Source organism: Vombatus ursinus, unplaced genomic scaffold (genome assembly GCF_900497805.2).
Source record: "Vombatus ursinus unplaced genomic scaffold, bare-nosed wombat genome assembly UNPS02011431.1, whole genome shotgun sequence".
Classification (NCBI taxonomy): domain Eukaryota; kingdom Metazoa; phylum Chordata; class Mammalia; order Diprotodontia; family Vombatidae; genus Vombatus; species Vombatus ursinus.
Genome location: NW_020951209.1, coordinates 4836192 through 4863444, shown reverse-complemented (window position 1 = coordinate 4863444; position 27253 = coordinate 4836192). Strand labels below are relative to the sequence as shown.

General features: G+C 38.0%; 1 protein-coding gene across 2 annotated transcripts; it reads left to right on the top strand.

Moving 5' to 3' along the window:
- The first annotated feature begins 3 nt into the window (after positions 1–3).
- On the top strand, positions 4–26973 carry RAD51AP1 (RAD51 associated protein 1). 2 transcript variants are annotated; one of them, XM_027856435.1, is made up of 9 exons: positions 4–101; positions 4133–4182; positions 7013–7160; positions 16390–16493; positions 18290–18376; positions 18538–18684; positions 21825–21983; positions 22459–22602; positions 26279–26973. In XM_027856435.1, exons 1-9 carry the CDS (start codon positions 85–87, stop codon positions 26407–26409), a joined length of 987 nt encoding a protein of 328 aa, XP_027712236.1. In that variant the 5' UTR covers positions 4–84; the 3' UTR covers positions 26410–26973. The 2 variants fall into 2 exon arrangements, with proteins under 2 accessions (XP_027712236.1, XP_027712237.1); XM_027856436.1 differs by having other exon boundaries at positions 22462–22602; positions 26279–26968.
- Positions 26974–27253: the final 280 nt, after the last annotated feature.

The window sequence follows — 27253 nt, the reverse complement described above, 5'->3', positions numbered from 1 at the left end:
TGATCTTCGGCGGGAACGGTAGCTCCAGCCAACCTGGCTCCAGCTTCTGGAGGCTCCCTGAGCGACCTCGGGTAGCCTGCGACCATGCCGAGGCCCGTGCGGTGAGCAATTAACCGACATGGGGGGTCGGGGAACTGGACGAGATTGAAAAGAGGAAGGAGAGGGGAAAGGGCCGTGGGCTAGAGGTGGTGATTGTGGTGATAGGGAACGTCTTTGAGACGAGATTGAGGGCAGAGGAGTAGAGATGGAGAGGAGAAAGGATCCGCTTATATGACCCACGAGATAATAGGAACAGTAGTATTCGTAATAGCGTTTTAAGATATGGAAAGCGCTTTGCAAGTGTTGGCTTGTAAGAATATTTGTCACAATTATTTATTTCTTTAAAAAAATTTTTCAATGAAAACATTTTCTTTGTGTCTCACCCATAAACCATTGGGAAAAAAAAACCAATAAGCATGGTCACGCAAAACATATTCCTGCGTTGGCCCCGCCTAAATATACACATATATACGTTTATGCATATTCACACACATGTGTCTCACTCTGCCTCTTAAGTTTGGCACTTCTGTGTCTGGAGGTGGGTAGCTTGCGTCATCATTGGTCCCTGGTAATTGAATGGATTAGAGTTCTGAAGTCTTTCAAAGGTGTTTGTCCATACAGTGGTGGTGTTATTGTACAACTAGGTCTTCACTCTGCATCAGTTCATACAAATCTTCCCAGATTTCTCTGAAGCTGTGTCTTTAATTATTTCTTACAGCATAGTAGTGTTCCATTGAATGTGTATGTATCATACTCTGTTCAGCCATTTCTCAATTGATAGGCACCCTTTTCCCCACCTCCCTTAATTCCCAGTTCTTTGTCACTACGAAAAGAATTGCTACAAAATTTTTTGTCTATATGGGTCCTTTTCCTCTTTTTTTTTTTTAATCTCTTTGGGGGTGTAAGCCTAGTAGTGGTATCCCTTGGTCGCGGGGTATGCAAAGCTTAGCAAATTTTGGAGCATATTCTGGATTATTTTCCAATTCACCAATAGACCAATTCACAGCCCCACCCAGAGTGAAAAATTATTTCTAAAGTACCTTAAGGTTTTTCAGATAATTTCTTCCAAAACAATCCTTATTTTACAGAGGAGGAAACAGGACCAGAGCAGTAAAGTGCTTTGCCTAGAGTCACACAATGAAAAAGTGTTAATGCTGAGACTCAACTCAGGTCTGATTCCTAGATCTGTTGTTTTGCCTGGGGGACTCTTCATGCCTTGCTTTGAGTATCTCTATACTTCATCCTCCCACAGCTGCTGAAATTACATTCCTAAAGTGCAGATCTGACCATGTCTTCTCACTTACCCAATGGGTTCCAGTAGCTCCCCCTTACCTCCAAGATCAAATCTAAACTCTTCCATTTCTCTTTTAAAGCTCTTTACAACCTGGCCCATTTCTACCATTCCAGTCTTCTTACACTTTACTTTTTTTATGTAGTTTAAGTCCAGCTATAGTAACTCATTTGCTGGTCTACCACATCACACTCCTTTCTCTCAAATTCATGCATTTACAGTGGTAGTCCTCCAGGCCTAGAATGCTCTCCTTCCTTTCCTGGAAGGGAACTCAAAGACCACCTTCCTCCAGAGATTTTTCCCATTCTCTCTCTACCTCTCCCTCCCCTCCCTAGCTGCTAGTGCTGTTTTAAGAGATTATTTTCCATTTATAATGTATCACAGTTATTTTCAAACTATGTCTTCTATTAGAAGGTGAGCACCTTAAGGGTATATTTCCCTTTTTATCTCTAGTGCCTAGTTGAAACCCTGACTAGTAGTAGTAGCTTGTTGATTGACTGACTTGGTCTTCTCTAATCTTATATTTAAGAAAAATATAATTAGAAGTATAAATCTAGTGGTAAAATGAATTATAATAGATCTCAAATTAATTGATTTTCCTAATTCAGTTATAAATTACTTTTTGGATTACCTACTGTTGATGTATGTAAAATTGAAGATTCATTAGTTGTAATTCTGCACATTTTATATACTAAATTTCTGAATTTAATGCTTTATGCTTTGTAGGTGTTAGTATATGAATATTTTGGCTTAGACTGGGTCATAGTGCAAGAATTAATTTTATTTACAAAGATTCAATTTACATTCCTTTGCTGAAGGTTTGTAATGACCTTACTTTAAAGGAAGAAGTCGTTGGTATTATAAATAGAAATATAAATGAAAATATAATTCATAACTTTGTGATTTATTCTTCTTTTCACTTTCTAGAGGTGACCTTTAGGTATATTTAAGCAATTATGATTTTCCATTGTGATTGGAGTCTGGCAGAGGAATGCCAGATGAACTTCCACATGCTTGGTTTAAAAATAAAATTCTTTTTAAAAAAATAAACTCTGAACTTACACACACAAAAGACATTTCCATATACATAGTAGAATGCAAAAGAGGATTCTCTATGAAATTGAATATCCATTTCATAATGCTTGCTTTTTAAAAAAAAACTATACATTCTACATTTTGCTTTCAAAACTTCTCTGTGCTTCCTTCTGAACTTCCTTCTGTGTACTGCTTTGCATTTTTAAAGATGTTTCAATACCCCTCCTCCCCTTTTGTGAACACATCACTATTACTTCTGTATTTTGACTGCTTGAATTTTTTTTTTTTCTGACTCTAACATTTCTGGGACTTTTCTGCGAATAATATGTGGATTCTTACAGTTTTTGCCCTTAATTGTAATAGATCTGGGCTTTTTTTCATTTACAGTTCTTTGAAATGTAGTGTCCCTATGTGTATGTTTTATACAGACACACATTTTAAATAATTGTTTTTAGGGAGTCTAATGGTTATTAAATTTTTCTCCCTGACCTAGTTTTTAGGTCAGTTGTTTTTAATATCAGTTATCTCCAATTCTCTTTTTTTTTAGCCTTCATTTTGTTCTGCTATTTTTTGATGTCTCATGGATTTATTGATTTCTGTTTGGGTTATTTAGGTTTTCAGGAAGTTCGTCACTTTGTCTTCTGAACTATTCATTCTCCTTCCAGCTCTTTCCTTCAGAGATTTTATTTCATTTTTTAGCTCTTGTTTCATTTCCTTTTAGAAAATCCATTTCCCCCCTGAGTTTCTGCAGTTGTCATGGAGTTTATGTTATTCTTCTGTAGGGGAATCTTTAAATTTGTAACAGTTTTTATTACTGGTTGATATCTACTTTGGTTTCCTCATCTCTCCAGCTTTAGTTTCTGAGTTGGAGATTTGTGCCAGAGCCCTTGGTGTACTTTTGAGTGAGTTGGTTGTTCCTGCTTAGTGCAGGGTCTTTTCTGCTGTCTCAGGTCAAGGTGCTAGAGACTTCACAGCCCAAGGTTGCCTTTGCAGGCAGGGTCTTTGTGCTGCTGCCCACATATCCATTGTCCTTTGGCACTTCCAAGAGTGCTCTGGGCTTTCTGACCATCATGCTGGGAGCCTGACTTGGGTGGGCAGGCCCCCTTTCCCATTGCCTTCAGGCTTCTGACTAATTTCTTGCGTCAGAAGAAGTAGAAGACACTTATATGCATTCTAAATCACAAGAACAACTCCTTATTAAAGGAATACTTTTAAAAATCCTTATCAAAAGCAAAGAGTTATTTTGTAGTGTGAATAAATACATTTTAATTTATCTTTTAAAGTTTTAACTTATGTGTTAAATTTTCTTAACAAAGTTAGTGCAATGCGCAAGGTTTGAAAAAAAGAGAGAGTATACATTTATCTTTAGATTGTAACATTAGATGAACATTTATAGATTCCTTGGAAATGACAGCAAGGGTGGATCCACTTAAGTTAAAAATCAGTTTGAGCTACAGAAAGGAAAATTGCCTTTGAGTATAAAGTTTTTAATCACTGGCAGGCAATCAACCCTTGGGAGTTTGGTTTTTATGTAGTTAATAAATTAATAAATTACCTAACTAACAAAACTAAAAAGATACTATTTTTGTTTGAAATTAGGAATTTTTCAAAGGACTTGTACATTGCTTGAAACGTAGTTAAGTACCTAATAAATGCTTATTGACTAGATAACGTAATATTTCATTTGAAAAGGAAATGTATTTAAACTGTTCTCTGGAGGAGAAAAATTGAAATTTATATAACTGAAAAAATTTGTGTTTATAATAGGAATAAGAAACCAGTCGATTACTCGCAGTCTTTGGATTCAGACTATGATGGTAAGTGCAGCTTCATATTTCTGTATTTAGAGTTGCAAGTTTTCATTTTTCCTCAGTATTTGCAGAATGTCCATGCTCCATATATCTACTGCCTTGCACTGTCGTTAGTTAAACCTGGCATGAAAGTTCACAAAACATTTCATCACAGCATTCTTGAGAACTACATGATACAAGTATTATTATACTTTTTTTTTCCCAACAGATTAGGGATTTGCCTAATTAAGTGTCAGGACTGGGACATGAATCCAAATTTTCTGACTTTTAACATCAGTGCTCTTTCTGCTATACCATACTACAATCTTCAACTAGGATAATTGTTAGATAGCAGTTATGCATTTGTCTAATTGGTTAAGTTGTAACATGTACAAAGCCACATTGTAAGTGACTCTTTTAGTTCAGTTTAGGGTAAGATACTGTGCCCAAGCCAAAATATCTTACTCTAAAGATATAAAGTGTTTTATAATTCTGAGTGATCATTTTCTCCTTCACTCAGATTCAAAGCTAATAACTTGGCTTGGGTAAGTATGTGAATAATCCAGTTTCTGAACTAAGTCAGTAAGGGTATGTTAAGGGCTTGCAGTATGCTGAACACTGTGGAATGGATCAGAGAAGAATAGGGTCTATGAACCAGGGCCTTAAAGAGCTTTTTAATCTATTTTAAGACATAGGACTAAAACATATTAAACACTTGAAAAAATATAAGCATTATGTAATTAAGTGCTAACATTACAAGTGTTATAGGAGTTGTTCAGAAGGAAGCAGTTATCCCAGACTTGAGGACTGGTAGAATAGATTGGAAAAAGATGGGGAGATGAATTAGGTAGGAAGCTGTTTCTGTGCTGAGGTAAGAGATATTAAGGCTCTGAACTAGGGTTGTGGTACCAGTGGAGAAGGATACAAGAGATCTGGAGATAGGACAGATACGACTTGGCAAGTAAACTAGATATGAGAGGAATAGAAAAGGAAGGGTCAAAGATAAGTGAAGTTTCGTTTGCGTGTGACTAAGAGAATGATGGCCCTAAAATGTGTTGAAGAGAAGCAAGTTTCTGGCTAAAGTTAAGATTGGTTTTTAGATATGCTAAATTTGAAGTACCATAGGGATATGCAGGTTGAGAAATCTAGTAACCACAATTAGCCATGTTTGCCTAGAGTTTGGGAGAGAGGTCAGATAAGGAGGCTGAGTCTAAGATCATTATGACTCAACAGTGTGATATAATAGCCAAAAAAGCAAATGCAACCTTAGTATGCACTAAGAGAGGTATATCACACAGAGTAGGAAGGTCATAATACATTTGTCCTTTGCCCTAGCTGGTTTAGTCAGATCAAATCTGATTTCTTGTGTTTAGTTCTGGGCACCCATGACTTATTAGGAGATAATTAAGAAAGAAAAGCTGGAAAGTACCCAGAGGAGGGCAAGGAGACCATGGTAATAATAACTGACATTTACCTAACTCCATAAAGTTTGCAAAGTGCTTTACATGCATTATCTCCTGTGAACCTCAACAACAACCCTGTGAGATAGATACTATTGATAGTATTTCCGTTTTACAGATGAAGAAACTGAGGACCCAGAAAGTTAAGTGACTTCCCCTAGTTACATAGCCAGTAAGTGTTAGAGGTGAGATTTGACCCCAGACCTTTCTGATTACAAGATCAGCACTATGCATTATACTACCCAGTGTCTCAGGAGAGTGAATTGCCTCAAGTGATGCCCCCATAAACTCAGTTTAAGAACCAGCATGTTTAACCAGGCCGCAAAGAGCTGCAGGGAGCTAGGATCCCAGCCTTCAAGTCTCTGAAGAGTCGATCTGTGAAAGAGGGCTTAGTTGTATTCTGCTTGGCCCCAGAGGGTAGAGACAGGAGCAGTGGATGTGTGGAGGCCCCATGATGCAGTAGCAAGGGTGACAACTCAAAGTCTGAGCATCAAGATTCAGATTACAACCCTGCTACATACTTTTGGACCCTGGAAATGCTATGTAGCCTCTGTAAAACAAGGGCATTATACTAGGTGATTTCTAATGTCTTACCTATAAATTTTTGAGCTTGTGAGGTTCCTAACAGAACTATCGAAAAGTAAAATGGGCTGACTTTGAAAGTAGTAGGTTTCCCCTCACTAGAAGTCTTCAAGCAAAGGCTGGATAATAATGTCTTAGTATTTGGTGAAGGGAATTCTTGTTCAGGTAGACTTTGTACTATGACCCAGGGGTCCCTTTCAACCCTGAGAATCAGAGCTTCTATTAAACTTTAAGATAGGTCCTCTATTTTTTTTCCTCTTCATCTTATGTGAAGCTAAGAGTATGACTGTTTTTCTCTCCATAATCTTATTGTGCCTGCTGTTCTTTCCCATGTTAGAAACTCCCAGTTATTTTTCACACAAATTATTCTCTAGCCATATGAGTAGACCCTGAGAATATATTGTTTCAGTTAGGAAGTTGAAATAAACATGCTTTGCTGGTTGATGGTTGACTTTCAAAGTGATGGAGCCTTTTTGACACAGGTCTTTATAAACGGTCCCAGTAGATCTTCAGAAGATTACCTCAATGCATTACTTTTTGCCTTGGGTTTTTGTATACCAGTATAATTGGTGTTGCAGAATTCCAGGTACTTGGTCTATGATAGGTTGAAATTATATAGGTATTAGTCATGAAAAAGTTGCTATGAACTGGGCCAATTATGACACAATGAAATTGCTTGAATAAAAACTCTAAGACTATATGCTTCAAAAGATTTGAACTTCTGAAATACCACCTTTATTATTCAACTAAGAGAACTTCATGAGTTTTTTCTTTCCTTCCCCCTAAAAAATAACCAAAACACTACATACCTTAAGATGATGATGATTTTGCTCCTTGGACTGCAACTTCAAACAAAAAATCAAAAATACCAAAGGAAACAAAACGAGAAAAGCAGGAGAAACCAAAATCCAAAAACAGCCATAAAGAAGAATCTCCACTCCAAGTGAAAACACCTAATAAAAGGTAAGAGATGAGACGTGATTGAAATAGTTTTGAATGTGAAATAGGTTAACTGGCATGCAGTTATCTGAGGCTCTATGTTACAGTGGATAGAGTGCTAGGCGTGGAGTCAAGAAGACCTCCTTTCAGATTCTGCCTCAGACACTTACTAGCTGTATGACCTTGGGCAAGTCATTTAAACTTTCTAGGCTCACTCTTCATTTGTTGAATGAGAGGTCTAGATGTGATGACTTCTAAGGCCCCTACCAGTTCTAAATCTGTTATTCTAGGAAATTTTTCTTAATTTCTTTTTTTCAAAAATTTCAGAAATCCCGTGATATTTCTTTAGCTTTCTTAGTTTACTGATTGCTCTATTCTCTTTCTTCAGATGTTTACCTAAATGACATTTTTCAATTTTTTATTCTGATAATCCACTGGGAAGTATATCAGAATTTTTAAAAGAAATCTCAAAGACCCTCTAAATAATCTGTTCATTAGCACCCCTATAATTAACTATTCTCTGCTTAAAAACTACTCATTGAGGGGAAACCTACTAACTACCTCACTTTCCACCTCAAACCCCTTTCCTCATCCCTAGGCAGTTAATTGATAATGGATAGCTCAGGTTGTTTCCTTATATCAAGCTTAGGCTTGATATATGTCTCTTTGTAACTCCTACCCATCAACAGCTCCTAATTCCATACTTTGCGGTCAAGCAAAACAGGTTTTATCTCTTCTTTAAATAAGCCTTCAAATATTTTAAGGTAGTGGTCATATCTCTGGTAAGCCTTCTTTTTAGTTGCCTGTCTAACCTCCCCACTTTTTTTCAGCCATCCCTCATATAGCATTCATTCCATTCCTCTCTTCTGGAAATGTTCTTGTTTCCTAAAATGTACCCAGGACTTCATACTGTGCTCCGGATGTAACCTGACCAAGTCAAGCTCTAGTAGAGCTGTTACTTCCTGAACACTCTGCCTTTTAGTAGAGAGTAAACTCTTGGGGCTGCTGTATGACTTGCAGAGTTTGCCATCCAGTCAAACCTCCAGGTCCTTTTCACAGGCACTCTTTTCTAGCAATGCTTCCCCTATCTTGTATATTTGAAAATTGTTGAAAATCAATTGTAGAATTTCACATTTTTTTTCAAGTTTTATTCTGTTCACCATATTACAGCCAATTGAGACCTGTTTGGTTCCATACCATTATCCTTTATGTTAGCTATACTTCTGAGCTTCATGTCAAATGCAAATTTGAAAAGTATGCCTCTATACCTTTATCCTAGTCATTGATAAAAATGTTGAACAGCACAGGGCCAACATCAGACCCCGCAAGGCACTCTAAACATAGGCTTCCCTTCCAATTGCCACCTTCTTGTTAATGACTCTGCTTTGGTAGAGGGGCAACTAGGTGGCACAGTGGATAGAGCACCAGCTCTGGAGTCAGGAGGACCTGAGTTCGAGTCCGACTTCAGACATAGAATACTTACTAGCTGTGTGACCCTGGGTAAGTCACTTAACCCCATTGCCTAGCAAAGAAAAAAAAAGAGCCTTGAAAAAAAAAAGTGACGCCTCTTTGGGTCCAGTCACTGAACCATTTGCAAATTTGTCTCATTATACTATCCCGTATTTCTCCATCTTATCCTACAGTATTTGTCACGTGGAATTAGTTTGGAATAATATCCTTGAAGTGGGAGGTTGGCAGGCTTATGCCTATCAGCTTCTGGACCTGGAGCATAATATCACTCCCAAATTCAAACATGTCATGAAAATCCAACAACAATTTACTGCAGTTATCTTCAGGGCACTACTCTTAAAAGACAAGAGCATCCTCACATCTCTCTTTTGTTGCTGGAATGTTTACTCTTTAAACTCTCAGGAACAAATGTAGACTCCCATTATGAGTGACCCCCATTGCCAGAAGCATCACTAGAAGTAGAGAGGCCAATTGGGACTCATCTTCCTCTGTTTTGTTGTTGTTGTTGTTGTTGTTGTTGTTGTTGTTGTTGTTTCTACCAGACCTATGATTTTATTTGTGTAGGGAAATCCTCATGAAGAAACTGCCTCTACAAGTACAGATTAGCACCTACTCTGAATTTATGGGCTACCCTAGGACACTGATAGATTAAGTAACTTACCTAGGGTCACACAGCCAGTAGGAATCAGAGGCAGGACTTGAACCAAAGTCTTCTGACTCCAGGGTCAGCTCTCTACTACACCATGCTGCTTTTTAGTTTATGTATTCAAAAAAAATTTTTTTTTAATCTTTTATGATCACCTCTATCCCGTTTGGCTGAGAATTCTCTCCCATAATTGTTGTGAAAGATACTTTCTTCCATTTATGTCTTGATTTTTTTATGTTGTGACCTTTTATATATAGGTTATATATCCATTTGGGCCTTATTGTGGTAGTATGAGTTAAATGTTTTGGGTTTAAAGCTAATTTCTGCCAAACTGTTTTTGAATTTTCTAAGTAGTTCTTATAAAATAGGGATTCATTATCATAGTAGTTTGTGTTCTTGGGTTTAGACTACCTACAGCTATCATTGAGGGCAGAAATTATTTTGGAGAGGGGGCCCACCTTCCTCATCACCACAAGCAACAACTGTTGACCAACTGCCACCAATAGGTAGATGAGTACCAGAGCCTTGGGAGTGGTAGTACCCACAGACCACTGATCCTGCTTCCAGTCCACCCCTCATAGCCATTATTCATGGAAACAACAACTTGTGTGCCCACCAATTGCCAACCAACTGCCACTTGCAGGGCAAGAAAAGCAACTTAGCTGAAGCAGAAGGGTACCCTGAGAGGGAGCCAGGAGACAGCAAGTCAAGCCATGACCACCACTTTAATCACTAGCCTCCCTTAGCTCATGATGAAGACATTCCAAGACTCTGAACCCAAGAGCCCTAGGTTAATATTGCTTCTAGCCCAGTGCCCTGAGCCCTCATCGTAGGAAGCAGTTCCTGTGGAGATGCAGCTTGGCAGCTGCTCCTTGGGGTACAGCCACAGCTCCTGAAGACCTGTTAAAAAATCAAAATGAAAATGGAAATTACAGCAATGGCTGAGAGAGATTTCTTAACCAAACAAGGGATACCAGTCATCATAAAAGATAAAGATAATTTTGATTACATTAAACTAAAAGGCAGTATGATAGAAAGAGCCAGCCTTGGAGACAGGAAAACTTTGGTTCAAATCTAGCTCTGATAATTGTTTATGTGACCTTGGGCAAGACACTTAACCTCTCACTTTTAACTGTGTTGCAATTTTTCTATCTATTTTGCACTTCCAGTGGGAAACTAAAGTCTTATGATACTGTTTCATTGATAATTATATGATATTTTAGGGACTACGATTGTTTTAGGCTCTATTTCTGTTTTAAACTGTTAGAAAACTTAAAACTAAGAGTTAATATTTATAGAGTCAAATGAAAGGCAACACAGGTTAGAGTTGACTTCAAAGACAGGAAGGCTGGGATTCAATCTTGCCTTTGGCACATACTCTGTGATCCTGTGCAAGTCACTGAACTTCTCAATGCCCTGGGAAAATCTGTTGAGACTTGCAGAGAAGGTTTCCATCTGCATTGGTAGAAGAAGTTATTTATATGACCCCTTATATCAATGAAATCACAGCTCAGGGCCAAAAATGAAATGGGTGAAATAGAAATAAAGATGATTTTGTGTTTGCATATATACAGTTTATTCTTTGCGTTGCCTGGTTTCACTTCTGTCTCATTATACCTTCTATCATTAAAAAAAATTATTGATATCTTTTGTTTTTACATTAATTTTCTAATATATCCTCTCTCCTTTGTCTCCCCCTTCTCCTTTTCTCATCTTATATCCTTTCTATATCATCCCCCACTATTGCTTTGGTCCAGTCTTTGATGTTGAGGTAGCCTTTCTGCTTTTGTTAGGGCTTAGCCCTCAAGCCCATCCCCTCTCATTCCCCACCATCATGCCTCCTTTCTGTTCTTACTCCTCCCCCTGTCTACTGACACTTTCTTTGCTGCCTACAAACATGCTCAGGTCTCCCTCTTTCTTAAAAAAAGCCTTCACTTGTTCCTACCTTCCCCTGTGGGGGTGTATGGGTGTTCAAGGAAGACTAGTACCTCTGGTATGAGGACTGCCACACCCTTTTTAGGGCTGCTTTGCACCTTTGGTGTCACTTGTGACCCAGTGCTCACCTGTGGCTCCAAAAAATTGTAGCATGCCCAGCAGTCACACCTAGATAAACCGTTTTGGCAGTTGGGTTAAACCAAGATGAAAGTAACAGGGGCCTCAAACCTGTCAGGGAGTTAGGGGCTGGCTACCCCAAGCATGTGAAGACTTCCATGGGCCTATTGGGCAGATGAAACCAATTTGTTCCAGTTTCCATGAAGGTGGTTGAAGCAGGCTCTGTAGAGTGCTTAGAGCTTGGTTAGATATTGAAGACACCAGGGTCATCCACTGCATCCTGAGCCATCGTTAGTTGTCTTGACTTTTGTCTTGCCATTGGACTCTGATGATTTTGGAAGAGAGAGTAAGGCCAATAACTTTACACATCTCTGCCTCACTTAAATACTGTTTATGTGCAAATCAAAAGACATCATCCATGCCATTTTACCATTTTTACCTACCTGAAAGTCCTGTGGTGTTGGACAAGTAACGAAGCAGCAGGTGTGGATACACCAGGAGTTGTAGTCACAACGCTGTACACAGGTGACCCAGGCCATGGCCTGAAGCAGCAGTGGAATTTGGCAGCCTCTTGAGTGTCTGAGCAGCCTTTTTAAAGGATCACACTGCTCACCTTCTGGTGTGAGAAAGGGGCTAGAAAAGGTGCCCTCAAAATTGACTATTTCATCTACCCTAACCCTGGCCTGCTTACCGAGGCGGGGAATCCTACCCTGCAATCAAAACACAAAAAAGTGTACAAAACTTTTTATGAAGATTATTCCTCTTACCATTGGCACATGAAATGTGTGCACAGTTGTGGACAGTAAGATATCTAGTAGACTTGAAAGATGAACAGCTCTTATTGTGAGAGAACTCAGTGGATACCACATCTAAATAGCAGCCCTGATTGAGACAAAGCTGGCACATGAAGGCCAGCTTACTGAAGTCAGACTGGATACATGTGTTTTTAGAATGGCTATAGTGATTGTGAACTCCATGAAGCTAGTGTAGGTTTTGCAATCAAATCTAATCTCATCAACAAGCTTGTGTACCTCCCAAAGGGAGTGAACGACAGGCTTGTGACAATGCAATTGCCATTTGCCAGAAAGCATCACACCACCATCATCAGTGTGTATGCTCCCACCATGACAAACTCTGATGAGATGAAAGAAAAATTTTATGAAGACCTGGAGACCTTCATCATCAGTATACTGAAAGAGGACAAGCTTATAATTCTGAGTGACTTTAATGCCAGAGGAGGCACAGATCATCAGACATGGCAGGGACTCCTTGAGAGGAATGGAGTCAGAAATAGCAATGGTCACTTACTGAAGACTTCTGTGTCTCACGACCTTCTCATCACCAACATCTTCTGTTAAACTAAATTTCATGGATGCATCCTTAGAGTGAGCATTCGCATTTAGTAAACTCTGTCATTGTCTCATAGACAGGCTGTAAGAGTGATGAAGATGATGTGTGGCACAGAGTGCTGGACTAAGTATAGACTTATCCTCTCCAAGCTAAACATTTGCATTTAGCGAAAGTGGCGGCCCCAAGGCAAGATGACTACCAGAAGACTTAATATCAACAGTTTAGAGCATTTCTCTGAGTGTGAACAATTTGTTGCTAACTTGGAGGGAAAAGCTAAGCCAACAAATGGTTGGCAACAGTGGAACAGAAAAGGTTTGGGCAGCTTTCGGAGATTTGGTGTACAGCACCACATTTACTCATCTGGGCTAGAACACTTTTAAATATCAAGATTGGTTTGATGAAAATGATGGGGAAATTCAGAAGCTCCTAAATGAAAAAATGAGAACTCCACAGGGTTTACCAGCAGTATAGTTTGTCTGTCTCTAAGAAGGCAGTGATCAAAAGTAAAGTGCAAGTGAAGCTTAGAGATATGCAGGATTCTTGGCTTAGTTAGAAGGCAGATGAAATTCAATTTTGTGCTGATAGTAACAATCCAAAGTGCTTTTATGATGCCAAAGACCTATGGTGCATCTCACCTACTCAGTGCTGATGGAGTCACATTGATTAGTGATGAGGACATGATCCTGGAGAGGTGGGCCAACACTTCCCTGGCATTCTAACAAACTCTCATCAACCAGCACTGAAGCCGCTGACCATTTACCTCAGGTGGGAGTCAGTCCATCTCTAGCCGAACTTCCAACTGAAGAATAGGTTTTTGATGCCATTAGGCTCCTCTTCTGTGGCAAAGCCCCTGGTGCTGATTCTATTGCAGCTGAGAGTCATAAGACAAGGAGTGCACTGCTCATACAAAAGCTGACTGGAATCTTCCAGTTATATGGCAAGAGGAGATTAATTCCCCAAGAGTTCAAGGATACCTCCATTGCCCATCTCTCTAAAGGTAAAAGAAACAAGTCCTGTGGCAATTGGGGGGGGGGGTCTCTCTTAGTCATTGCTGGCAAGATTCTTTCCAGAGCCATCCTTAATGTGCTGATCCTTCAGTTGGACAATAGTCATCTGCCCAAGAGCCATTGTGGCTTCAGAAAGAGCTGAGGAGTAGTTGATGTGATGTTTGCTGCCCAACAACTCCAGGAGAAATGGCAGGAGCAGAACAGAGGTACAGAGCAGAGGTCTGTACATAACATTCATCAATTTGACTAAGGCCTCTGATACTGTCAGTTATGAGGGCTTATGGAAGATAGTGGCAAAATTTGGTTGCCTGGAGCAGTTCATCAGTATTGTACAACAGTTGCATGATGACATGTTTGCATGGGTTCTGAAAAATGGAGGATGCTCTCACATTTTCCCAGTCACCATGGAGTGAAGCAAGGCTCTGTGCATGCTCCCATGCTTTTTTAGCATGATGTTTTCAGCAATGTTATTGGATACCTTCGATGACAAAAAATGGCATCAAGGTCAGCTACCACACTGATGGTAAATTATTTAACTTGAAAAGGCTATAAACCAAGACTAAAGTAGAGGGAGAGTTGGTGCATGACTTTTTTTTTTTGGCAGCTGACTGTGCACTCAGTGGAGCCTTTGAAGCTGAGATGCAATAGAGTATGGATCAGTTCTCTGCCACTTGTGCTAATTTTGGCCTGACAGCACTAAGAAAACAGGTTCTCCACCAGCCAGCACCATACCATCCATACGCAGAACCATTGTTTACAGCAAATGGGGAAATCTTGAGTGCTGTGGATAAGTTCACTTACCTTAACAATGTACTTTCCAGGGATGTACACGTAGATGACGTGGTTAACATGTGTATTGCCAGAGCTAGCTCAGGGTTTGGGAGGCTCTGAAGAAAAGTGTGGGGGAGAAGAGGTATTGGGCACATACCAAACTGACAGTCAACAGAGCTGTTGTGTTGACTTCATTATCATATGCCTGTGAAACCTGGACAATATACCAGTGCCATTCCATGAAACTGAATCACTTCCATTTGAATTGTCTTAGAAAGATTCTGAAGATTACCTGGCAAGATAAAGTACTGGACACTGAGGTCCTTTCTTGAACAGAACTGCCGAGCATTCAAACTCCACTGCAGAGAATGCAACTCTGATGGGCTGGCCACATTCAAGTGCCAAACATACATTTTCTTAAAAGACTATTTTATGGGGAACTCACACAAGGCAAGCACTCACACAGAGATCAGAAGAAGAAATGGACAATCTTAGGTCTCTCTGAAGACCTTTGCAATTAACGGTGAGACATGGGAGACACTGGCACAGGACCACCCAGCATGGCATGCCTGCATCAAAGAAGGTGCTGTACTCTGAGCAAAGCAGAATTGTAGTAGCTCAAAATAAACATGAGATGTGCAAATTTTGAAACATCTCTACTGCAAATGGTCATATGGATCATTTGTGCCCAACCTGTGTTAGAACCTTCTGAGCCAGCATTGGTCTGATCAGCCACAGCTGGACACACTGTACCATGACCCCAACATCATAATGTCATTTTTGTCCTCTTTGATCTCGAAAGGCAATAACCAACCAATCAGCCTTCCCCTGTAGCTGTTGTCCTATGTCTTTCCTCCCTTACTCAGCTGAACTCCTTAAAACGGGTTCTTGTACTTGGGACTGCCACTTCCTTCCTCTTACTCTCTTCCTAACCCTCTGAAATCTGCCTTCTACTGCATCATCCTTTTTTCCAAAGTTACCAGTGCTCCCTTCATTGGCAAATCTGGCCTTTTCTCAGTCCTCTCCTTCTTGACACTGGGAATCACTTTGCCTGTCTGGATACTCTCTTCTCTCTGAGGTTTACCTGGGTCTCAGTTTCCTCATCTGTAAAATAAGAGGTTTTAACTAGATGGCTTCTGAAGTGTCTTCTAACTCTAGCTGTATGACTATGTGATCCTCTGATTTTGTATCAGTTCATATGCCTTGCCATGCTTCTTTTTATTCATCATACTCATTTTTTGCAGTGTTTTATTACATTCGTGTACCGTAATTTGTCATTCCCATTCAAAAGGCATCTACTTTTTTTCTAGCTCTCTGCTACTACAAAGATTTTGGTGCAGATGGGACTTTTTATTACTGACCTCCTTGTGGTCACCTGTGGATTCTCTGGCTCACACATATGGACATTATTTTAATAACTTTCTTTTTTTAGCATGATTTCAAATTATTTTTCAGGAGTTGGACCAATTCACAACTCCACCAACAGTGGATTAATGTGCCTATATTTAAGTCCTCTAGCTATTCCCCTTTTTGTCATCTCTTCCAGACAGGCTTAAAGTGTGAGGTAAAACCTCAAGGTTGTTCTGATTTACTCTTATTCTTAGTGACTTGGAGTGATTTTTGTTATAGTTGTCAATTTTTTGTGATTCTTCTTTTGAGAACTCTTTGATCATATTCTTTGATCACCTAACCAAGGGAGAAATTACTTTTAGTCATTTGTGTTAGTTTGCTATATATGTCTTGGATAGCAGACCCTTATGAGGGTATTTGATAGAAGATTGTTACATTTTAGAAATGTACTATCAAAATACAATTAGCAGAAAGTTAGTTTTTTCAAAAATTGCTTGTAAAAGTAACAATCATGAAAACCATTTCAAGAAAGGCTCACAACTGTGCTTTTTAATTGAAATGACTGGCAAATATAGTTATTATTGTTATTTGCATGTCTATATTTTAGGATGGCCTTGGATGACAAACTCTATAAGAGAGATTTAGAAGTTGCACTAGCATTATCCGTGAAGGAACCTTCTGTAGCAACTACTGATATGCAGAAATCTCAAGGTAAAGATTATTTTATGCACATATGTATTGGAGAGGCAGCATAGTATAGACAATAGAGTAGTAGTCTTAGGGTCAGAAATCTTGCTTCTTGACACTAACTGTGTGACCCTGGGCAAATTAACCTCTGTGTGCCTAATGCAACTGTCTTGGGCTTTTCTACTAAGTCATAGATAGGTCGAATGCTTTGGGGGCAGGCCCTGATCATTGAAATCACTGATCTTTAAAATATTTCCATATATTTAAAACCAATCTCTTCTTTATTGCTCTCTTGAATAGCTCTTCACTGAGGGACCACTATGACTGTTCTTCTGACAACACTATATATTGGACTTTAAATTTATGAGGGCTTTCAGTATAGCATTTTGCAGAGTGGTCTTCTGGATTCTGCTGCTTTCAGGAGGCTGAGTAACCTTTATTTCTTATTCTGCTTTCTTATCCCAGAAGAGAATCCTGATCACTTGGTTCTTGAAATGATAATGATAATAATAACTAATATTTATATAATACTTTAAGGTTTACAAAGTACTTTGCATTTGCTATATCAATATGATCCTCATAACAACCCTGTGAGTTAGGTGCTATCATAACCCCCATTTTGCAGATGAGGAAACTGAGGCTGAGAGAGGTTTAGTGCCTTGCCTGGGTTCACACAGACAATGAGTATCTAAGGCAGGATTCACATTCAGATCTTGCTGAATCCTAATCCAGTGCTGTATTCACTATACCACTTAGCTTATTTCAGATTACTTTCTAATGTAACACTGAGAATTTTTCCACCTCAAATTAAGTGAATTTGAACAATCTTTTTCCTATATTTTTCATTCCTGGGCACCTACTTTCCCCACACCTTACTCTCCCAAGTCTAGATTTGTTTAATATGTATTTTTAAGTATACTAATGAGTTTATTTAGGTGGCATATTTGGTAGCTATTATGTATGATATTTATGTAGCAATTTAAGATTTACAAAACATTTTACATTATTTTTTAATATGAGAATCACAAAAGCCTTAGGACATAGGTTCTACAGGTATTGTTATCCCCATTTTGCAGATGAGGAAACTGAGGCTCAGAAGTGAAGTGACTGGTCCAGAGTAACAGCTAGTAAGTATAAGAAGCAGGATGGGAATCTAAGTCTCTCCTAACTCAAGTCCAGTATTTCTTCCATTACACCATTCTGCCTGTCTTTGGTAGGCTCAAGTGATTTATGAATTCAGAATTCCTATATTGAATTAAATCTTTAATTATTTTCTAGCAGCATTGCAACAAGTGGTGCACTTAATGGTCTGGGTTGACTGTAGTCTTCACTGCACAATTTTTATTTATTTGTTGGAATTTAAGTTCTGCTCATTCAGAACATTTAGCTTACTTTTTGTGAGGATTCAGGTATTTTCTTACGTAAACGTAATTAAAATTTGTAGCTTTGTTTTTAGTAAATCTTTAGTTGTCGGTGATAAAAGTAGAAACTTATAATGAGGAATGCCATTGTACTTACTATACCTGCAGTTAAGAAATAACTTACTTACCTCTTGTAGGAGAGTAGGATGAATGTAGAATTTCCTTAGATTTCTTAGAGTAAAAATGTATTCTGGGAATATTTAGTAAAATTTGGAATCAAACTTTATTAAATAGCAGTATACTAGAAGCATTGATTTCTCTATAATTAAATGCAGTTTAATTTCTCTTTTTTTAAATTTAGGCTACTTTATCTTTCAGAATTTTAGTCCTAGCCTCCCAGTGTTCCTAAACTTTGCATTTTATGGTGTGAACATTAAAGTTTCTTCGTGTTCTTTCTAGATGTTGAAAAATGTGATACTGCTGAATCTGAAAAAATGAATATTTCTCGTCACCTCTCTAATTGCAGCGTAGATGGTGTTTGCTTCAGTAAGTTTGGGGTACATCAACAGCAACTGTTTTGTTCATAGGAAATAATGAAAAGTAATCAATTTGTTTTGGGTATTGCTGAAAATACAAATATTTTACCTAATTGGTTAGAATAAATCTACCACAAACTTGTTTCCATTGATTTTTATGTCACTCTTTAGATTTAAATAAAATTACTGAGGAAGATGATTCTCATGCTGGTCATAGGCCAAGAAAAGCTGCATCCAAAGCTATGATACAACAGAGGAAGTTACTTAGAAAAAATAGTGAAGATGATGATAGTACTGACTCTGAACCAGACTTTACAAGTAAGTAGTATCTTATTTTAAAACTCTGTGAGTTACTGTGTATGCTGCAATGATTTATAAAAATATTTCATTGACAAGACCAGCGATTTATACACAGTATTTACAAATGTGAAATGAAAAGAGGGCAAAAGAGGGTGAAACTTCAGGCAGACTTTTAAGAGATCACAGAACAAAAACATTTTCTGTGCCTTTTTGTTTCTTATTAATGCATTTGCTTTTGTCTTGTTAAAGACCTAAGGATTATGTCAAGTAAGATTTTGCCCCTTATTTGAGAGGGAGGAATGAGGAAAGGAGCATCATTTTAAGAGATGGACTCTGAGACTAAATGTCTTTTAACTATTGTTTATACATAGTTGTAATCATGTTGTCACCCCCATTAGACTGTGAGCTCCTTGAGAACCAGGATTGTTTTTTGCCTTTCTTTGTATCTCAGTGCTCAATACGTTGCCTGGCACAGACTTGATTTAGCTAGGGAATGCCTTCCAGGTATGGGGCGTGGCCAGGACAAAAGCAGGGAGATGGAGTGTCATGAGTGAGGAATAGAGAGGAGAGGCTAGTTTGGCTGGATCACAGGTAGAAGGGCAAATAATGCCCAATGAGGTTGGAGAGATCAGTTGGGGCCAGGTTGTGTAGCGCTTTAAAAACTAAACAGGAGTTTATATTTTAATCCTAGACATAATAGGAAGCTACTGGAGTTCATTGAGTGAGTGAATCATATGGTCAAATCTTCTTTTAAGGAAGATTACTCTTCAGGAAATGTATTAGAATGTTGAGAAATTTGAGACAGGAAGGTCTGTTAGAAGACTTGCAATATTCTAGCTAAGAGATAGTGAGGGCCTGAAACACAGTGGTAGCTGTGTGAATGAAAAAGAAGGGTAGAATGGGAGAGATGTAAAGGTAGAAATGGAAAGATTTGGCAACTGATTGGCTATGTGAAGTGATGGGAATATAGGGAGTTTAAGATAATGCCAAGATTATGAACCTAGGAGAGTGGAATAATGGTGGTGCCTTCGACAGAAATAGGGAATTTTGGAAAAAAGGAGGGTTGCATGGGGGAAGATAATGAGTCCAGTGTTAGATATACTGAATTTAAGATTTCTCTGGGACGTCCAATTTAAAATGTCCAACACACGGTGGATAGAAAGCTGGACTGTTAGTCATTATAATCTGTGTTCCAGACTCATTTCAGACACATACTTAAGTCACTTAACCTCTTAGGAAACCAAGCAACTCTCTAAGAGTATAAGTTGCAAAACAATTGCTGGTCTCCAGTGCTAGAGAGAGGTTTCCTATCCTCTTTCTTTTGAATAAAGTAGACTCATTCAGATTCTTAATTTAGTCATGGATTTCATCCCACTGAGTTTTACTGAAAGTCTGAGTCTTCAGAGCAGTGTCCTGCTCCCTTCCCAAAACTTTTGGTTTATTCCAAACAGTTTGGCTTTGCCCAAGTAATACCAACTACAGTCATATATGGAAACTGCTAACCCCATTTGTCTAATTACTATGCAGTATAATAATAGTGTCTGTAATTATAGCTATGAAGATTAGAATCAACAGTGAACTTTGTTCATCCCTGTAGCTTAATCATCTATTCACAATTTTTTTTTTTTGCATCTGTTCACAATTTTAAAAAAATCAAAAGAAACATTTTTTGGTACATAAAGTACTCCATGTACTTTTAGATCACCTTTGGCTAGCCAGTTATCCAGAAAAAAATCATTTGTTCTGCTCAGGCTTGGGGTTTGAGGATTGTCGGATTTACCTAAACAGAAAATAGATACAGGGTTTTGTCAGTTATATTCACAGTATGGAAGTTAACTGAATTTCCAGATACTTCTGGAATTTCTCTATTCAAATCTCTATGTCATGTATGTGATAGTAAAAGAGTCCTGTGTTTTGATAACAATACTTGAACTAGTCTTGAAAGGATAGCTGATTGTTTAGGTTTAGTTACAATCCTGTAATTTATTCCATGTAACAGGTGAATTTGGGCATCAGAATTATTAGTGCTCCTGACCATTTTCCTTGTATGTGATGTCTCATGTTTAATGTCTCTCAGATGCTAGGAAATATATCTGAATTCTTTCAAGTGACTAAAACTCACAAATCTGTTCTCCCAAGGTGAGACTAAAATTGGTAGATGTCTTGTTAAAACTGCTAATAATTAAAAAAAAAAATTAGAAAACTCACCTAAACCAGAGGTGGAAAACCCAATTCATTTAAAAAGTTAACAAAAATCTACCCCTTTCAAAAATACATTTTCTCTCTCCCACCTCCTCCCCTCACCAGTCGAAAAAGAAAGAAAAACAAAACCCTTCTAACAAATATGCATAGTCAAGCAAAAAATTCCCAGATTGGTGATGTCTAAAAAATAGGTCTCAGTCTGCAGCTCAAGTCCATCACCTTTTTGTCAGGAGATTGGTACCATGTTTTATCATTAGTCCTCTGGAACTGATGGGGTGCTCGGGCCCTAGTTCTAATCATATCTCTGGAAACCTCCCAATTTCTCAATAGGTCCTTGCCCTGTAAGAAAATTTTCTTTTGTTACAGAACACATTCTCTTATCAGAACAGACACTGGCCCAAAGATTTTTGTCCCTGGCTGACCCAAGGACTCTCCCTCGAACCAGATCCCCAGGGTCCATGCCTCTGTTGACAACTTCCTCAGTGTCTGGTATCAACAAAGTTATCTCTTTGGACTCCCTGCATTTTCCCATCCGTAGATCATAGGCACCTGTTCCCAAAAACACCTGGACCTCTAGCATATCCCTTGAAGTCCCTAGTTTACCTAATTAGCATCGTTGGCATTCCTTTCCCTTGTCCCTCTTCTATATAAGCCTCAGCACCCTCCTAATAACTAGCTTGCAGTTTCCCTAAGAACGTTTGCCTGCTTCTGTTGGTGTCATAATGAACTTTTTGCCACTTGACTAAGAGAAGGCTTGAGTGTGTGAATTTGTTTCAGGCGACATCGCCTTGGCATTCTTGGGGTCCCAGCTCCAGATCTCTTCAGAATAATAGTTGGTCATTTCTTTGATTACACTTGATAAGACTTTCAGAGTTGTTTGTCTTTATACAATGTTTCTGTTATTTTATAAATCATTTTCCTGTTCTGAACCTAATTAATTTTTTCCTTTGATTCAGGTGAAAGTAATTCTGATTTCAGTGAAAGTGAGAGGGAAGATGATGAAGATTTTACTACAAAGAAAAATAAAGCCAAAGAAAATAAAAAGAGAAGTGCTAAGGTCAAAGCCCCAGTGGAAAAGAAAGAGAAGAAAACTGCTAAGACTTCTCACAGTTTAGGTGAGCTTGATTTGAAACATTGAGCTTTGCCATAGAAGTATATTTTGTTTGCTCTATTGATTCTTTTCTTTTAAAATTGTCCTTATTCTAATTATTTTGGAAATGCAAGTTTCTGGTTAAAAATACTTTCACAAAAGTGACTGCAGTCTGATTCATTAAAATTCAACTATGCTAACTTCTGATAACTCCTTGTTTTTGCTCTCGAAAATATGGAACCTTTAAAATGCATTCAACTGGAAATTATTTCTTTCCAACCTCACCACTGAAACTACTTTCTTTAAGATTATCAACTTGTTTTTTAAACACTTGAGGAATTAAAACTTCTTGAAGGAGCTGTTACTTAAGCTGAGCCTCCAAGATACTGATATTACTGTAATTTCCTATGAGTTGCTTGATTTTCAAAAAATAATTGTGTAATCTTTTGAGTATGAAAATCAATTTGGCTTATTTTTGCCTTTTTTCTTTTTCAAACAAGTAGCTCCAGTGGTCTCTCATCCAGCACCTGTTGAATCAAAACCAGCACCAAAAGAAGCTTGCCTGTCTTCAAAGCTTGTTAGGAAGCCATTACAAGCACTCAGCCCTTTAGCTGAATCTAAGAGGCCCAGATGGGTCCCACCAGGTGAGGAATTTTTATTTATCCAAGTAATCATAGTACTTGGAGAAATTAGTGGCTGCATGTGTCTGTTTAGTTAGCAGGTTCTTATCTGCAGAATTTGGCTGTGAAACTTCAGGACATTTAGTAGTTTGTGTCACTTCAGCAAAAAGAACACTGGACTGGAAGCAAGAGGTCCTAGAGTTTGAGATCCAGCTATGTTCCTTATTTGTCTGAATGGCTTTAGATGCTTAGCCTTTCTGGGTGTTAGCTTCCTCTTGCTGGGGTTGAAGGGGACAACTGTAGTGTGGAAAATTACATTGTACACCATCAGACTGTTGATATATTTGTTAGATTTGCTTGATTGCTTTTTTTCCTCTTTTATTCTTTCCCTCTCCCTTCCATAGCAAAGTCAGTGATCAAGTTCTATCCATTGTTCTTTTGTAATTTCACCTAAACTTATCCCTCTCTTTCCATTTCCACTGCTTCCACCCTAATCTAGGTCTTCACCATTTACATGTGAATTAAATATAGCCTCCTAACTAGTTTGGTTTTGGTTTTTTTTTTTTTTTTTGGTCACAAATCTCCTTTGCTTTCAGTCCTTCTACATATTTGTTACTAGATTAGCTTAAGTGATATTATCACTTCCTATTGCCTATGAAATAAAGTCCAGACTCCTTAGCCTGGCATTCAGTTTGGTCTCTGATTACTGCTGCATCCTTGTCTCCCCTAGTCTCTTGTATAAACTTTAAGCCAAAATATTCTTCTCATTCTTTGAACGTACTTTGTATGTATAACTTTGCTCTTTGTCTCTTTTCTGAGCTCTTTTTAGGCAAAGCTCATGTTTCACCTCTTCCGTGAATGCACCTTAAGAGAGTGATGATTGGTTTTAGACTCAGGAAAGTAGCATTGAGTCAAACTCTCTCCTTTGAGAAATGATGAGCTGAAGTCTAGGGAAGTGAAGTCACTGGTCATTAGGAAGTCCTCAGTGTAGAGACTCATCTAGTTTAGAACTGTAGTCGCTTAGGCTTTGAAGAGACCTCTGAGATCATTTAGTCCAACCCATCCCTGAACAAGAGTCCATACTACTCCTCACCTTACAAATGGTCCCCTAGCCTTTTCTTTGAAGTCAGTGAGGTCATCCAATACCTGACAAACCAGCCCATTCCATTTTAAAATAGCACCGAATGTTACAAGTTTTTCCTTCAAGCTTAAATTTGCGTATTTGAAATGTCTTATTATCAGTGATACAACACTGCAAGAGACCTTTGGGATGATCTTATCCAACTTCCAACTCTCTCACTTTACAGATGAGGAAATGAAGATTTAAAATAGTGTGACCCGCCCAAGGTCAAACAGATAGTAGGTGGCAGAGTAGGGATTTGAATCCAGATCCCCTTGTTTTCAATCTAGCACTCTTGCTATTGGGCTGTCATCTAGTGTCAAGCAGTGCATTTAATTAATCCCTCTTCCTCATGATAGCCTTTCATATACCTTAAAGACAGCTACTGTTGCTCTCCTAGGGTTTCTTATTCTCTGATTAAACATTAAAAGTTCCCTTAAATTGGTTCTTAATGTCATCAACTTTAGATGCCCTCACTCTGCTGAGATGTAGATTAGAATAATGGATAGAGTGTTGGGCTTGGAATTAGAAAGATTAGTTCAGATCCCACCTCTGACAATAGTATTCCTTACTATACTTACTATACTCCTTACTGTACTTCGCTTACCATACTTGTAGCAAATTGTGGCTTAAGTCAATTCATATCCATCTAATTTTGTAGAGTTTATTTGGCAAAGTGAAAATATCTTTTCCTATAAATTCAGATTAAGGACAGTCCAAAGCATAAGAGCAATGCAGTCTCACTGTGTGCCATATAAAATGCATGTTTCCTGGAAGGACTTTTCTGCTAATAGGCAGGTTTCTGCAAGATCAGAGAATATAAGTTAAATCATTTATGGACACTAGTTCCATCCTTAATGTTTTGTATTAGTACCTCAGCCTTTTACCACTTGATTTAGGTGACTGAGGTCCAAGCACCTTGAACAACAGCTTATTGCATCTTCATCCCCATTTATTCACGTGACATACCCTTCTGTGGGATAAGAGAAGATGCATAGATTATCTCTATATCTTTCATGCTTTATGTCTATTTCTTTCTTTTCCTTCATGGTCTGAAAAATTTCAGCCTGATATCACTGTCATTCATAATTTCCTTGAATACATTTTCATTTAACTATAGGATACAGTAGGATCCCTATTTTGTTTTCTATGTGAGCAGTTTAGCTAGTGTACAATGTATTATTATAGAGAAGTTACATCATTTAGAAAAGTCAAGGATCAGAAATTACTATAGTTGGGTGAAGTTTGTACTTTTAGTGTTTTTTTATAGACTGACTTTGTATTGCTAGCTCTAGCCTTGTTTCTTTTAATTTCAGATAAAATTTTGTTAGCCTTAATACTTTTCTACTTAGTCATCCACACTAAGGGTAGCAATGGAAAGTGATTCAAGGTTTTATACTAGTGGTCATAATATGGTATCATTGTTCTGTATAGACTAGTGTGGGGAGAAACTGAAGGCAGGGATGTTAATAAAGTAGTTATTGCAGAAATAACAGTAAGAAGTAAGAATAGCTTGGCCTAGAATGACTGCATTTGGAATAGATAGGAAGAGATAGTAGTTATTTGCTGAACACAGCTAGCTAGTGGAAGATCTAGGCTAGAAACTTACCTTAGGTAAATCACCTAACCCTTCCTCACCTCGATTTCTTAATTGGTCAGTTTCTTCTAGTCCTACAATATTATGATTTCTGTGGCAGAATTGAAAAGAAATTGAGAAGGGAAAACAGGAAAAGGAGGACTTACTATTGTAATTAATCAGTAAACATTTACTCATCACCTCCTGTGCTGGATGCTGGGGGTACAAAGATAACCGTCAAACAATCTCTGCCCTGAAGGACCACAAGATCCTTTCTGAGCACCAACATATATAAATATATGTAGAATAAATACAAAGTAAATACAAGGGCATTTAAAGATGAAGGGTATTAGCAGTTAAGGGGATTAGGAATGATTTTCTATAGAAGAAAGCATTTAAATTGAATCTTAAAAAGAAGTAAGGGATTCTCTTAAGGTGGAGATGAGAAGGGAGAGCATTCCAGGCTTAGGTGGCAGCCAATGCAAAGACACAGAAACAGAAGATGGAACGTCTTGTGTGTGGAGCAGCAAGGAGGACAGCTTGCCTAGATGCTAGAGTGCAGGAAGGGGGAACAATCTATAGTGAAATTGGAAAGTTGGTGGGGACCAGATTGCAAAGAGCATTAAAAGCGAAACAAAGGAAATTAGCTATAACCTAATGAAGTCAAAGATAGATTCTGTGCCACCAGATACCCCAAAATCGAGAGTTTAGAGTTGGCCATACTTATCTCACCTTTTTCTGGGTCGAGAAAATGTTTGAATCACCACAGGATTCAAAGATTGTTTGAAGATAAAGTTTATTTGCTACATTTTCCTTTTGAGGTCCATGTAACTTATTGTCTCTTCTGCTCCTTTGTACTTTATTTTAAAATGATCACACTCATACTTTGAACAGCCATGCACATAAATAGCGAATCATAATGATTTTTTGAAATTTTTGCCCTACAAGTGATTTTTGGAAAGATGACTTATAATTCCAGCAACACGCGATGGTTTCTCTTTTAGCCTCATCAGGAAGCAGCAGCAGCAACCGACTTGGAGGAGTTTCTGTCAAGTCTCCCAGTCATGGTCTCCGACTTGGCCTGTCAAGATTTGCACGCGTTAAACCTCTCCATCCAACTGCCAGCAGTACCTGAAAATCTTTGATAAATGAATTCTAGTTTTGAAAGAATGTTCTTATTTGAAAAGGGTAATGATAATTGAAATATAGTTATTTTCAATTTGATGCAGAAAATCTTAAATCTAAAAACTTAAATAAGGATGTTGCTAGTCTATTCATGATTGCAAAGAGAACTTTGTAAAGAACTCTCTTCTAGTTTGTTTATTCCTAAAGAACACATATTTAATTTGGAATAACAAGTCAGGTGATGTTAGTTTTGGAAGTACTAAATGTATGATATAATGTAGTAACAGATGTATACTTAGAGCCAATTATGGCTTAGTGTAATTTATGTCAATGTAGTTTTGTAGAGTTTATTGGGAAAGTGAAAATTACGATTACACTTCCCTATCTTAATGTAACACTTATCTTGTAGAAGCTCATTAAGCTAAATAATATGTTTTATTGTAAGGATGTTTCATTTTAATAAGCAAAATATTTTTCTAATAAAAATGTGTAACTTTAATATTTTTAAGTAGTTGCTGAATTGTGACTTATGGCTCAAATTACAGTTGTGTATAATGTATAAATAAATTTTCATGACAATTTATAAAGCTTCAATATTGTCAGGCCCTTCCTTCTAGAGAAAAGATGAATAAATGTGAAACTAGCAATTTTTTTGGCTTTCTTTTTCATGAAATGCTTTTCTTGATGCTAGTATCCACCAGTTGCTCTAATATCTTACATATTGTGATAAATTGTAGCCTTCAATCAACAAACATTTTTAAAGGGTTCATTATGCCCCATACACTGTGCCTTGGGATATAAAAAAGGGCAAAAATAGCCCAAGGAACTTACATTCTGATAGAGGAGGTAACATA

Coding starts and splice junctions, on each gene's coding strand:
- RAD51AP1 (XM_027856435.1), top strand. Junction 4,183..7,012: donor TTTGGATTCAGACTATGATG/GTAAGTGCAGCT, acceptor ACATACCTTAAG/ATGATGATGATTTTGCTCCT. Junction 22,603..26,278: donor GCCCAGATGGGTCCCACCAG/GTGAGGAATTTT, acceptor TTTCTCTTTTAG/CCTCATCAGGAAGCAGCAGC.